Source organism: Brachyhypopomus gauderio, chromosome 10 (assembly GCF_052324685.1).
Source record: "Brachyhypopomus gauderio isolate BG-103 chromosome 10, BGAUD_0.2, whole genome shotgun sequence".
Classification (NCBI taxonomy): domain Eukaryota; kingdom Metazoa; phylum Chordata; class Actinopteri; order Gymnotiformes; family Hypopomidae; genus Brachyhypopomus; species Brachyhypopomus gauderio.
The window spans coordinates 57,304-70,786 of record NC_135220.1 but is presented as its reverse complement, the minus strand read 5'-3'; the positions used below and the strand labels follow the sequence as shown (position 1 = coordinate 70,786).

General features: G+C 43.1%; 1 protein-coding gene across 1 annotated transcript; it reads left to right on the top strand.

Moving 5' to 3' along the window:
- The first annotated feature begins 9,191 nt into the window (after positions 1-9,191).
- On the top strand, positions 9,192-13,228 carry rnf223 (ring finger protein 223). Its single transcript, XM_077018364.1, has 2 exons — positions 9,192-9,499; positions 11,645-13,228. Exon 2 carries the CDS (start codon positions 11,691-11,693, stop codon positions 12,324-12,326), a length of 636 nt encoding a protein of 211 aa, XP_076874479.1. The 5' UTR covers positions 9,192-9,499; positions 11,645-11,690; the 3' UTR covers positions 12,327-13,228.
- The last annotated feature ends 255 nt before the right edge of the window (positions 13,229-13,483 follow it).

The following is a 13,483-nucleotide window of genomic DNA, read 5'->3' as shown; positions in this document are numbered from 1 at the left end:
CAACGGAACTTCAACCACATTAAAAAGAACAGATCTAGAAGGATTCAGCCATCTTGGTCCAGGCATTCAAGCAAGCATGGCCTCATCTCACCATTTTTCCTCGACACTGCCACAGACTATTGATAACTGCTTTCTAAACACACCGACTTTTCCATCTCAGCAAGACGTCTTACTACATGTGCGAGTCAAGTCAAGATGGAGTGGAAAAGATTTTGGCCGTCTGGGATGGGTGGTTTGAAGAATGCACTGGCGTTATCTATGGGGGTTTTGCAAGAATAGCTTGGTGGAAACCTTTGCCTGGTACAGTACTGGGCCCCTGCCTGCACACGGCCAAGGAATCCTGCCCTGAAGAATTCCTAATTGCCCTTGCTGAGTGGGAGACTGTCAGGCCAATGCAGGGTGCCCCGTCTAGGTTATCATCCGTGCCCCCTCACTTGTATTATTTCACCGGTGGAACTATTTTTAGCCTTGAAAGCCTTCTCCCCTATGAGTGAGGTCATTACTTAAAACATTTAAGGACAGAACAAAGACTTAGACACTCTAGTTACACTTAATCAGACTAAAAAAGGCCTTTATGATATGACTGTATATTTAAGAGATTTCAGACAAGGTCCCAAGCTTCCTGTGCCACACTTTTTCCAAAGGTTTGCATCTTTTTTTTTAGCCTGCCATTGCTGTGAGGTTTCTTTTTTTCACGCTTTTTGAAGCACATGCTCATATAATAAAACAATTCGAAAGGGCCAGGAGACATGCTACAACTGAACACCTCTGGGCAATAGATCTGCTCACAATAGAGTGAGGTGAGCAAGACAGGTATCACATGAACAGATGAAAGAGGCCAGCAGATTTAGGGTCTTTTTTCGCCTTTGTGTGTTCAAAGGATGCAGCTGCCGAGTGCACCGAGCTTAGGATCTATTCATCTTGGGGGCGAGACGGAATGGTTTTCCTAAGGCATAGAAAAAGTGCTGCAAAAATACACAGCAATACGCTTATGTACACATGCACAGACCACAGACACACAAATATGCTCTCGCTCTCTGTCTCTCTCCCACTCTGTCTCTCTCTCTCTCACGCGCGCACACACACACACATGCACGCACACACACACACGCACGCACGCACGCACGCACACACACACACACACACACACACACACACACACACACACACACACACACACACACACACTTCAAAGGCTACAGAGAGGTGCTCTAGTAGACTCCACTCTATAACTCTATCATTAGTTTCATAAACAGGATTTGTCTCTTCAGAAGTAGTCAAGTCTCCAAGCCTGTTGTGTAATTAATATCAAATAACCACTCATCAAAATCCTTGAAGGGTGCATAATATCCAATATCCTTTTTTTTTTTTTTTCAAAGTACGACTACACCAATTAGTAAGTGTTGCAAAAACTGCTCAATTACCCTTTTAACTACATATTGGTATGCTTCAGATATACTGTACAAAGCTATTTGCAACTAACAATTAGCAATGCAAAGGTGGAGTGTTCACTGTTTACCTCTAAAAAGAAAAAAAAACATCACAGACAAAACAACCTAAAGGCAGATAGCAGGTGACAGACTCCCCAAAAGCACCAGGTAAATCAACCAGAGAAATCAGGTGTGCTTCTCTCTCATTTGGTGAGATTCAAATAGGGTCCAGGCCTTGTGCATGTGATGCTTCCTGCTACATCAGTCTCCACACTGGCATGTTTCATATTTGCATCACATCCAAACTAAAGTGTGTCACTGTGTGATCCTTTAGTAAAAGGGGTGACACCTTTTGGCCTATTACAAAGCATAGCTTACAGTGACACTGCAAACTAGAAGGGAAAATGCTCACAAAAGTAATAAAATGTTCACTCATCCTAATGTTCAGGTGTAAAAACATTAAGAACTGACAACTGATAGAACATTAAGAATACGTATCAGCGTGAAATGACCTGCAAACCCATCACACTGTGACGCAGGTACATGCTGAGGTGAGCACACACACACGCGCGTGTGTAGTTAAAGGCTCGCTCAGAAAACCAGCTGGAGGTTCTGAAGAACGAAAGTTCTCATTTTCATTTTTCCATTCAAATATATTTGCATGGGCTGGTTGGAGAGAGGGCCGTGCGGAGACAAGGGTTATCTGTGTCTGTCTGCGGCCTCAGTCACTCTCTGGCTGAAGTGAAAACGAAAAAAAAAACATGCAAAAGGGGGGGTGGGGGGGGGGGCGCTTGTGCTACGGTCACTGCTGAGTCCTTTTAATCTCTTTTCCTCTTTCTGGTCATCCTCTGAACGACCCTTGCGGTAGTGATGAACTTGCCCTTCTCAAGACCTAGGTGCTTGCTAGTCAGGTTGGGACTGTTACGAGTGGCCTATACATGATAAGGAGGTGTAAAACGTTAACCTTCCTCCTGATAACCCAAGCCACCACAGATTGCCTTAAGCCCACACAGATTGCCCTGAGACAGCTTGTTTCCCCAAAGACCTCCCTCGTCTAGAGGTTCATTTAGAGGGTGATTATTAGTGGACTGATTTAACGAATCCCATCTGCATGAGCACAACAGAACAGATGGCCATTACCAGCACAGCACAACTCTGCTATGTACAGATATACAACATAACTCTCTCTGTATTTAGTGCAATACACAAACACTCAGTTTAATGCAACTCAGTGTTTATTAATCACCTCAGGGTTACCTTGATATATTTCTGTTAGCATTTCATGTTTCCAAAACTCAAACATAAACATCCAACATGTTAAAACCACAAGTGACCTGAACACAGACCGAAGTCTCGTCGTGAACTAGACTCTATTTGCCGGGGCGTCCACAGTCCGGCAGACCCGATCTTTCATTGTCGCGCCTATTAGTGTCTCTGAGCGTACAAAGGATGAACATGTCATGCGAGGCCTGCAGAAGGTCGCAGTGCGCGTGTCTCCAAGGAGGTCAACGCACGAGGCTGCTCCAGCCGCGAGCCTCGTTGCATCAGTTTTCTATGCACCATGGCAACAGGGGCTCCGTGACTCCGAGCAGCGGAGCGCAGGCGAGCAGAGGCGCGGGCGCAGGCGAACAGAGGCGCTCGCGCAGGCGAACAGAGGCGCGCGCGCATGCCCGGCTCCTCGCGCCGCGACACTCCGCCAAGCGCATCCGCGATCACACCGCAGTTAGTTTCTTGCGCGTAAAAGGTCCAGTTACACAAGCAATTAGTCTAATATAGTTAATAACGACACTGAGTATTAGTTCCTGGCCGTCAGAAGGTTGGTGCCGTGAAGAGGCCGCTTCAACAAACGGGAGGAAAACGGCCTTTGACTGCGCCGTTGCTGACAGACACGATTGCTATCTTGTTCCCATGAACTGGTAATACATAAATTATTCTGACTCTGACGGTGAGGGCATCCGTCGTATATTACATTGGAATTACCCCCATTGTAAAACATGCCCCTTAATTTAACGCCGAGGTTAGTCGTTATAAAGCATATCAGGTTTCACCAAGGCCTCATTCATGCACAGCGGCAGTTCATGTAAACTGTTGTGTATGATGCGTAGTGACAGTGTGTTGTACATATTCACACTTAGAGAGTAATTCAACACAATATTCTGTTCACTGAAAAAAAGTGTATACAGCTTAATTATTATTTCAGTTATTATGTCTGAACTATCTGAACGATCCCAGCATGACATTTTATATAAACATACAAAGTACATTAAAGAAACCTATGGAGAAAGACATATTATCTTGCACTTCAACCTTTACCTGACCTCTTATGTTTTTTTTTGATTGCTGATATTTTTGTCACATAATTGACATGTTGTGTTGACCAAGGCTATTATCTGGTAATGGGCAGCATGTAGTTACACTCTGAACTCTGAAATGGGACAGAAAATGTTCAAAGAAATTATGCTACATTTTTTGACACTACACTGGGTGCGTAACTTGTCACCGCTTTGTTGCCACCTTGTCACAAAGCATTAGCGCCCCCCTCTGGAGCCCGGCAGACATGGCAGGTAGAGACAGCACCGCCCTGTACATCTCCAGCTGTCCCACACCCACTGGGTGGGTTATTAAAAAAACAAATACACATACATTAAAACTTATATTAAAACTACATGCATCCATTTAGATCGCAAATAAAGTGAATTTAAATGGCCTGTATAGAAACAGGTCAGTAAAGGGCTTGATATTGACAGACAAAACTAAATGAAGCCTCAAATAATACAGTTTGAAAGTAAATTATTTTTACTTGGAACAATTAGTTAATTAATTTATGAAGACACAAATCTGATGAACAGAAATGTTTACTTAGGCTATAGAAATATAACAAGTGTACAATGCAATATGTCAGTGTCTAAACCCAGTGGCTCGCTGACCAGAAACCAGCAGAGGGCCCTGTGATTCAGTGCATGGCCACTGAACTTCCTCTGTAGCTGTGAGCTGCATGCACGCTGGTGACCTTCCTCACATGTACAGGGAACAAATGCGTCGTGATCTCACTTTAATAGCAAAACTCCATCCCAACTGTTCTTTTATTGTTAAATTACATTGTTCTGAATGAATGCTGTTTTTTATTTTATTTTTTTACCAAGGTTCATTCTTCTAAGGCTATATAAGACAGATAAACACTGCTGTTTCCTAAAATGAGAGTAATGTATAATATTCTGAAATTTGTACTAATAAATTAATAGAATTAAGGGATATTTTGAAGGTGCTCAGTAGTGTCCACTGGCATTTCAAGTATAATAGTCATAAGAGATGGATGAAATTACAAATGAATTTAATTTGTATTTTAAAACTATATAGATTTTTAAATGTATTTTTGCATTTGTACTTAGAAAGTCAACATCACCAGGCGGTGTTTGGTTATACATTTGTGCTGAGGTGAAGTGTTTCTGTTAGCAGCACTTTGGACACACAGACACAGATCAGAAACATTTTCAGATGTCTAGACAAGCCAGATTTTCATTATAATATTTGCTTCATAAATACATTTGTTGTATTGCTTGTTTTATATTATAGTACTGCCCTTTTTTTTGCTACACAAAAAACATTTGTTTCCTCTTGTCAGTGTGATCGTGAGATATCATCATGTGTCTGTATTTTTCTCAGGCAATTCTCTCACCAGAATCTTCAATTTTACTCTTCTATTATGTTTCGGAGGCAGGACACTTGTGCGAAAGGGCCTGTTCATGGAGTTATCTACAGTTTACAAAGTCAAAACTGTATGAAAAATAAAACCTCAGCTCATAAACTTCACACACTTGGCCATTAAGTGGGTACTTAAACTGAATTTAATGAGTCTATAAATGTGAAACAGGTGCAGGTAATGATTAATGAGCAATACTAAGATGGAGCCAGGACAGAAACACAGATCACTGTATCTATGGCTGCATGCAAAACTGCATAGTACATATTACACTACATAAGTATTGTTAGTAGATGAGCAAATCATGTAATTTGGGGACCAAATGATGATTTCAATTATGTATAGCCTTTACAATGTGTAATGTTTTCGCATACAATTTAGTATGGTAGTATTATGTGAAGTCTCCTGCAGTCCATCAGTGATAGCAATGGCTTTTGAATTGCTCCCTTTGCAGTACTAGCACCATGTTTATATTTCATATTTTCGTTAGAAATTACAGAATAAATAAATTGGATAAATCAATATTAGTAGAGTAGGAAACGTTTAACTTTAAATGACATATAATAATGGACAATGGCAATATTTGTCCATTAAAATAGTTTATCAGAAACAGACCATAAAATATAAAATTTACTCTCTGACACAGGTCTGAACTGAAGTTTTCTGCTTTTCATGATATTTGGATTAAGAAATTATCCAATCATAATACATTAATTGTATTCTTGTGTTTTAATGATTTGCTTGTAAATTATAAAACAATAATTGTAATTTATTGCTGCTACTGCCATTGGTGTTTTAACATTGCTTGTTTGCATCCCATGTGAGTTTATATAAAATACATTTTATAACAGTAATTCTGTTAGGACAAAAACTGATTTATGAGCATATAACTTCCCAGAATACTGTTGGAAAGACACATCAAGTTGGGTTGTGACACATGCAAAAAAAAAATCTGAAGGAAAAAAATTCTCCTTCCTTAGGCAATATATTTAGTTACTGGTAGTAAACAAATGTCTCTACAAAATGCTTTACCCAATGACTTTATTGTCACATACACGTGTGTCACAAAGGCTGATCTCTTCGGACAAAGTCCATTATTTTCAGCACCCTTTCCTTTAACTTATCTTCCATAAAGATATGACTCCTACCTTAACCTGGTTCCAGGAGAGATGTTCAGATAATTTCCTAAAACACAGTTTTCCTCATTTAGAGTCTATGGTGTGGGTTTGTTTATTATTTAATTTTACATATTTCTTTTCACCTGTGATGCTTTTCCATCAGTCCTAAAGACATTCTCAGAAAGAAGACATGCAGAGAGTGTGGAGTGAGGAACTAAAATAAATATATTTCAGAATAAAGTTCTGAAATAAAACTGTTTGCTAAGGGTACATTTAAAATTGTATGTGTGTGTGTGTGTGTGTGTGTGTGTGTGTGCTGAGGATGAATTCATATATAACACCTTTCCCAAATTATATATTATATTTGTCTTCATATAAAAATTTAAGCATACCAGATGTGTCCTGGTAGTGTATATACCGTATATATATAAGCACTTGAACAGCCGATGAATGTCCTGCTCCCATGTTTCAACATAACATCTATTTATCCTTTAAGATTAAATATTACAACAGGCCATTTCTGTTTCTGTGCCTTTAAGACAGATATAAGATAAATACTCTGTTCTGATTGGCTGCCTTGTTTTTCATCTTATTCAAATCACTCAGAACACACCTGAGATTGGAATGGATGAAAGTAAACAAGCGTCCCCCACAAGCATATGCTGGGAGTACTGGAACATATGCTGGGAGTACTGGAACATATGCTGGGAGTACTGGAACATATGCTGGGAGTACTGGAACCAAACTGGGACGAAACAAATAGCACCTTTTGTTGCATTTTGTATGTCCAACGTCCAACAACAACAAAACATTATGATTTACTTTACTCCCGAAAAAGCAAAGGGCAGTAAATAAACAGACATGTGGCTCCTGGCCATGCACAGAGAATATGAGAACAATAAACCCAGCCAGTGGATATCTAAATGTTTGTGATTGCTAGCTAGCTTGCTAAAGCTGTTATGCATGTTAATGTTAGTGAAATAGGTAGAATGGAAAAGAATATCGAGACAACAAAATAAAATGCAAAGTAAAATGTTAGTGTTACATACTAACAGTGTTCTCTTCACACATCAGTAGTTAAGACAGGGTCAGTTTATTATTATTATCACTTTGGTGGTGTCTTTTAAGATTTAAGTCTAGGAATTCTGTCATCATAACCTTAATTTCTCATAGAGCTTAGTGTTCAAAAGTAATTATTCAGTAATTCTGCCTCACGGCCCTGATGACCTGTGTTCAGCTCCTGGCTGGGCTGCTGCCTGTGTGCCTGTGTAGGTTTCATCCCACATACCAACGACGTGTGTATCAGGTCCACTGACGTCTCTAAATCGGCCCAGTGTGAGAGTAGATGTGTACACACAGGCTCTGTGTTGACTTGGCACCATATCCTGCACTGGCGCTCACCCTGTGCCCTGCGCAGTTGGTACAGTCCATCCATCCATCAACATCAGACAACAGATGTTGCTATTCAGTAACCAGTGAGGTCAGGGAGACGGAAGACATTCCAAAGAGTTGGAAAAGAGACATTCTAGATATTTCTCCTAAAAGAGCTGACTGTGTTGTGAGAAGAGATGTTCTGTTTACTATGGGAACAGTGCAGGGAGAATATGCATAGACTTAAGAGGAAATATGTCTTTAGTCTTCAGTGCTCTCCAAATTGGTCTTTTGTTTTGCATCAGGGATCAGGAATTTGTAAGATTAATATTCATCATGGAAAGTTCTATGTCTAAAAAAGACATAAATTTACACACATCAGTGCTACAGGTAACTGCACACATTCATGTGTGAGATCATGCGTGACTTGTTGGGGTATCGGCAAAGCATACTTCACATTCTTGTAAAATGAGAATCACGGGCACAAGCGGAAAGCCGGACTGGATGTAAGTGAGTTGTTACGGGACTAAAAACTGGATTATATTGGATTAACCAGTTTGGCCTGTGATAGTTGCCTCTTTTGCTTTGTTGACACCTCAAACCGGTTTATTCAGCTTTAACGGATGAACGCGTGAACGCAGGACACATGGCTGGTGCTCAGAGGGGGGGAGGTTGGGCAGAGACCGGCTGTAGTCACTCTTATCAACTGCCTCTTGCAAATGCCCCATCTCACTTCCTTATTTGACTAACTGAAGTCAGGCAGCTTAACGTCCTTCCTCTCCCTCACTGTAAAATGGTTTGATGGCTGGACTTCACCTGTGGCTCCAGAGGTCCTCAGAGATAAGAAGAAGGGGCGACTGTCGTCTGCCTTGACCCTGGTCTCTTCCTCCTCTCTTTCCAATAAGTGTTAATGACTAATACGATACTTTAGTATTTGTGCTCGAGTTACTCAGTAACTCACACCGTCAGCAGCAGCCACTACCAGTCTGTGATGGTGTCCCTAATGTTTCCAGCTCAGCCTATTGTAAAACATTAAGAGTAAACAAATGTAGAAAGTGCATTGAAGGAGCCATAACCTGTGATGGCCACATCCAGCTTAAATCTGAATGTTATGTTCTGTTAGTGAGAACTATTAATAGAAAGCTATACCACAGGGAACTATAAGAATCCTTTGTTAGTCATTCATTTTCTTCAAGGGTATAAATTTGAGATGTTGGTACATGGACTTTGAATATACAAACTTCATTTGGACCATCGGTGTTTGTTTAGGTGATTGTTATAATCTCCTCCATGGAATTTGCATACTGAACTGCCTGTAGTGGCTTTGTCATTTAAGACAGGTAAATGACGTCCAGATGCACATTTCAACATGCAGGTATGTCCAGACAGAGTTGAGAAAAAGGAGAAGCAAAAGGTAGAGTTATTACACTCCAGAATTCCCGTCCATCATCCTGCCCCAGCCAGACCACCCCCGCCCCATCCACCCCTCGACCATGTCCCGCCCACCTCTCCCTCCCCCCTCCTTAACCCTCCCTCTAGGCTACGTTATTGTTCCTGCCTGTCCATGTTACATCCACGGGCTGCGCTGTGAAGCGAGGGAGGTGAGACAGGTGAGAGGATCCCGGCGTGCACGCTAACGCATCGCCCGCGCTCCCCACCGCATCGGCCGGACTTCCCCGTGGAGGACACCTCACAGGTGGGAGTACCGCCGGCCGGAGACGGGCGACCGCATCCTGAAAGAGGCCAAGAACAGGAGGAGGAGGTGGAGGAGTCACACACAACGGGGCGATGTGTGGGCAGCCCGTGCGGCTCTGAAGCTGTGTGTGGTTACATGCCTCTTCGGCTGAGAGAGAAGTGTGAAAGGGTGGGAAGGAAAGAAGGTAAGACCAGTGCACAAAACCTGAACAAAAAACGTTGACATGACTTTGTGGTAAGACTAGTCTGACATGTCAGACCACTCTGAGTTGGAAGACCAAACTTACACACCTCTGACAATGAAATATGGGTCTATCAGGGCAATTAAGATGAAATGGATTAATTATGCTCCATTTTTATTAATGTCTAATTATGCGCATCACCTTGGATTTAAAACCAACACAAAATCAGGCCATGTTTGAACCCTTAGCAGGTCATTTGAATTAATCAGTTATTTACCGAATAACTACAGAAACATGCACATGTTTGAAGTAGAGAAAGCAGGTCAAGTTTACTGTTTTACCATCAGAATGATACCGATCTCGGAGGAGATGAAGGTGACTGGGTTAATGTACACCGTAGGAGGCCTGCCTATCCGCTCCTGAGGGAGAGACAAGGTGAAGTGCTGGGAGAGACTGGGAGAGACTGGGAGAGACAAGGTGAAGTGCTGGGAGAGACTGGGAGAGGTTTGCACTGCAGGTGCTATTAGTGGGTCCCAGTCTGTCGTTGGGCTGGAAACCTCACGGACTGCCTGGGCACTGGCCTGTCCTCCAGGAACGCCAAGGGGCGAGTAATAAGAACGAGAACAAACAGGACCATTGTGCACGGTAGACAGAGTGAGAGGCATCACACACACACACACACACACACACACACACACACACACACACACACACACACACACAGGTCTTCACTCTAGGTCTATGTGAATGGACCATCTGCTCCAAGACAAACTCATATTCCTGATCTGCAAATGTACATATGCACAAAATACACACAGGCTTACAAACTGTGCTCAATGTAAATGTGATTGCACATTCACACTAGACAGGAAGAAGGAGGTTCCAGTCTCATAGAATTAAGCTGAGCTAAAGCCTTTGACAGCGCTTTCAAATCCTTGGTCTGCAAATGTAGATACACACAAAACAAACAGGATCTCAAGCTGTGCTCAATGTAAATGTGAAATGGTTTAACAACTTTAAAAAAACATGGGGAAATAGAAGCAGAGGTTCCAGTCTGAAATCATCCAACAGAACTAAATCTTTTTGACAATGCTTTTAAAAGACAAATCTCTTCACTGTTTCACAATATTTTTGCTATACTGTGTGTTCATGCCAGTGCTATAGTGATATTTGTATCACAGTAGGGCCACACGTTGTTTTCAACAACACGCATTACTTTTATGGTCCATCATCCATCATAGCAGGAGCAGCATGTCAAGATCAGTGAAGCGGTAATGTTGAGAGCGTTTGTATGGTGAAAAGACTTTTGAAGGGCACTCCCACTAACCACACCGCAAACATATGGATAGCAAAGCTGTGTGTGCGTAGGTGTGTGTGTGTGTGTGTGTGTGTACCATGCTGTCCTTCAGGAAGAGCATCCATACTCCTCAAAGCATGATGACCAAGGTGGCAGTGAGTCGGCATAATCCGCCGCAATGTGATACTGATGACACAAGAGAACACAGAAAACCTACCAGTAGCTTTGAAGCTTTTTCGGAGACATTATCAGTTGTCGAGTGACAGGAACAGTCCTATCTTTACCAGAACGCTACATGTGGGTACTATATGTTCTGCAATGAATGAAAAGTGACTAGTGACAAGTAGGTCCCTGTAATAACCTTAACCTTATGCACACACATGTTCCGTGTACTGTTGCTATGGTCTCTCAGCTAGTCAGATCCACAACAGTGTTTTTTCAGTGCAGTGTACGTACATAGGGCCATAAATCCAGCATATAGGACCATTAACCTCAAACAACACCCCCTGTGGCATCTACAGAACATTTTGTTTTCATTAAATACTTGCATTTACATTTACGGCATTTGGCAGATGCCCTTATCCAGAGCAACTTACATTTTTATCTCATTTTTATACAAGTGAGCAATTGAGGGTTAGGTGCCTTGCTCAGGGGCACCTCAGTCATGGCCTCAGGTCTGGGAATCGAACCCATGACCCTCCGGTCACAAGACCAGTTCTCTAACCAATAGACCATGACTGGCCTGCATTCATACAATTGCTATTATCATTATCGTCATATAGATAATATTTAGAATTTATCAGACTTTGGCAGTCTAGTTTTATCCTAATCCATTATTTCCCTGATTTTAGCCAATCAGAGGTAAGCGAGGAGTAAATCGGAGGACGTACCCCCGAGATGGACCCGGCGGTGTGGCACACCCAGGTTGCTCCTGCAGAGGCGGACGTGGAGAGGGGCCCGGAGCTCCAGTGCTCCATCTGCTTTACCACCTACGACAACGTCTTCAAAACGCCCAAGCAGCTGGACTGCACCCACACTTTCTGCCTCGAGTGTCTGTCTCGCCTCCTGCTCATCTCCATGGAGCCGCAGGAGACCAAGATCTCCTGCCCGTTCTGCCGCCGGCTCACGCCCGTGCCCAAGAACGGCCCGCCCGCGCTCACCACCAGCCAGGAGGTGCTGTGTCGCCTCCCCAGCCACCTGCGGAGGGAGGAGGCCGTCTGGCTGGAGGGGGAGAAGCTGTGCTACAAGCGGCCGCTGGAGACCGGCACGCCCGCCTTCTGCATCTGCGTGGACATCGGGGCCAGCGGGCAGGCGGGGGCGGCGGTGCCGGTCCAGACGCGGACTCGCCCGGGCCTCCTGGAGAGACTCACCGACTGGAAGAAGCTGGTGCTCTTCGTCGTCGTCATGGTGCTGCTGGTGGTGATCGTCCTGTGGCCGCTGCAGTGCATCGTGACCACGGGCTCCATGCGCTGCATGCCCCGGCCCCGTCCGGCCACCAGCACCGTGGCCACGTTCACGCTGATGCAGCCCTGAAGGACCGAACGTGGACGCACGAGCACGCTCACGCGCACCCTGCACCCGTAACGCACGAGCTGCGGCCGACACGCATCAGTTCAGAGCCTGGATGAATTATACTGTGATGACACTTAGGCGTTACTTTGGAAAGAAGTCCCTCTTGTACTTGAAAATTATTTTTTATATAATAATGTTTGGCGCTGGCTGCTATAACAACAAATCAAGCAAACTGAAGTCTTTATCATGTCGGCATGTCTACCAGTGGATCTCTTTGCTGAAGTGAGGCCTGTATTTACATTCATACAGCCAACAGAGCGTCAGGATCGGTGATAAGCTGGGTGTGCTGGGGTACCAGTGGCACAATGCCATGATTACAAGGCCAAATGACACGAGATGGAAAACAGTGAGATGTCTGTGCTTTGCCCTTACTTCTGGAATCCAATTATTTTTTCAAATCCAACACAAGTCTCAGGATTGCAACAATTTAAAATCTGCAGAAGGACAAACTTTTGAACTTTCCTTAAGTATCAATTCGTGAGAAAATGGGTTTGATTTCAAAGGTTTATATGATGTGTTAATTAAGAGGTTGTCTCACCGGTATGTTTGTCAGGGATTACTGAGAGCTGAGTGATTCAGTGGAGCTCTGAAATCTTGACAGAAATAAAAGCAGTTTTCAAAATGTTGCTACAGTATTCAACATCTAGCCCTCATGAAAACAAGACTCCTAATGCCAACATTTAGGTGAAGTTTATATTAATGCTTTAATCACCGCGTTTCCATGCAGCTGTTTGCGATGATTTGTTTTTGATGTTTTTGATTAACACTTTTCTATACTTTGTACATACATTGTATATACTGTAGTATATATATTGATTCGCACAGTATGCCGGAATGTTGTTTTTGTTTATAAAAGAATAAACGTTGAGTACACTCCGATTCCTGAAGATGTTCTTGTGATGTTTTACACCATGAGATTTTTCTCTTTATTCAAGAGGTATAATATTGAGTCCATCCTGCATCGATGAACCCTCCCCCAGATGGGCTGGATCAACACTCATCAGGATCTTGTTCTTTGTAAAATGTTCCTCTGAAGCAGTTATTGGAGCATGTGCACCGTAAGTGTGAAACCCAACCGCTGGCTGGCAACCTGCCACGTGAGTGATCGCACACCCATG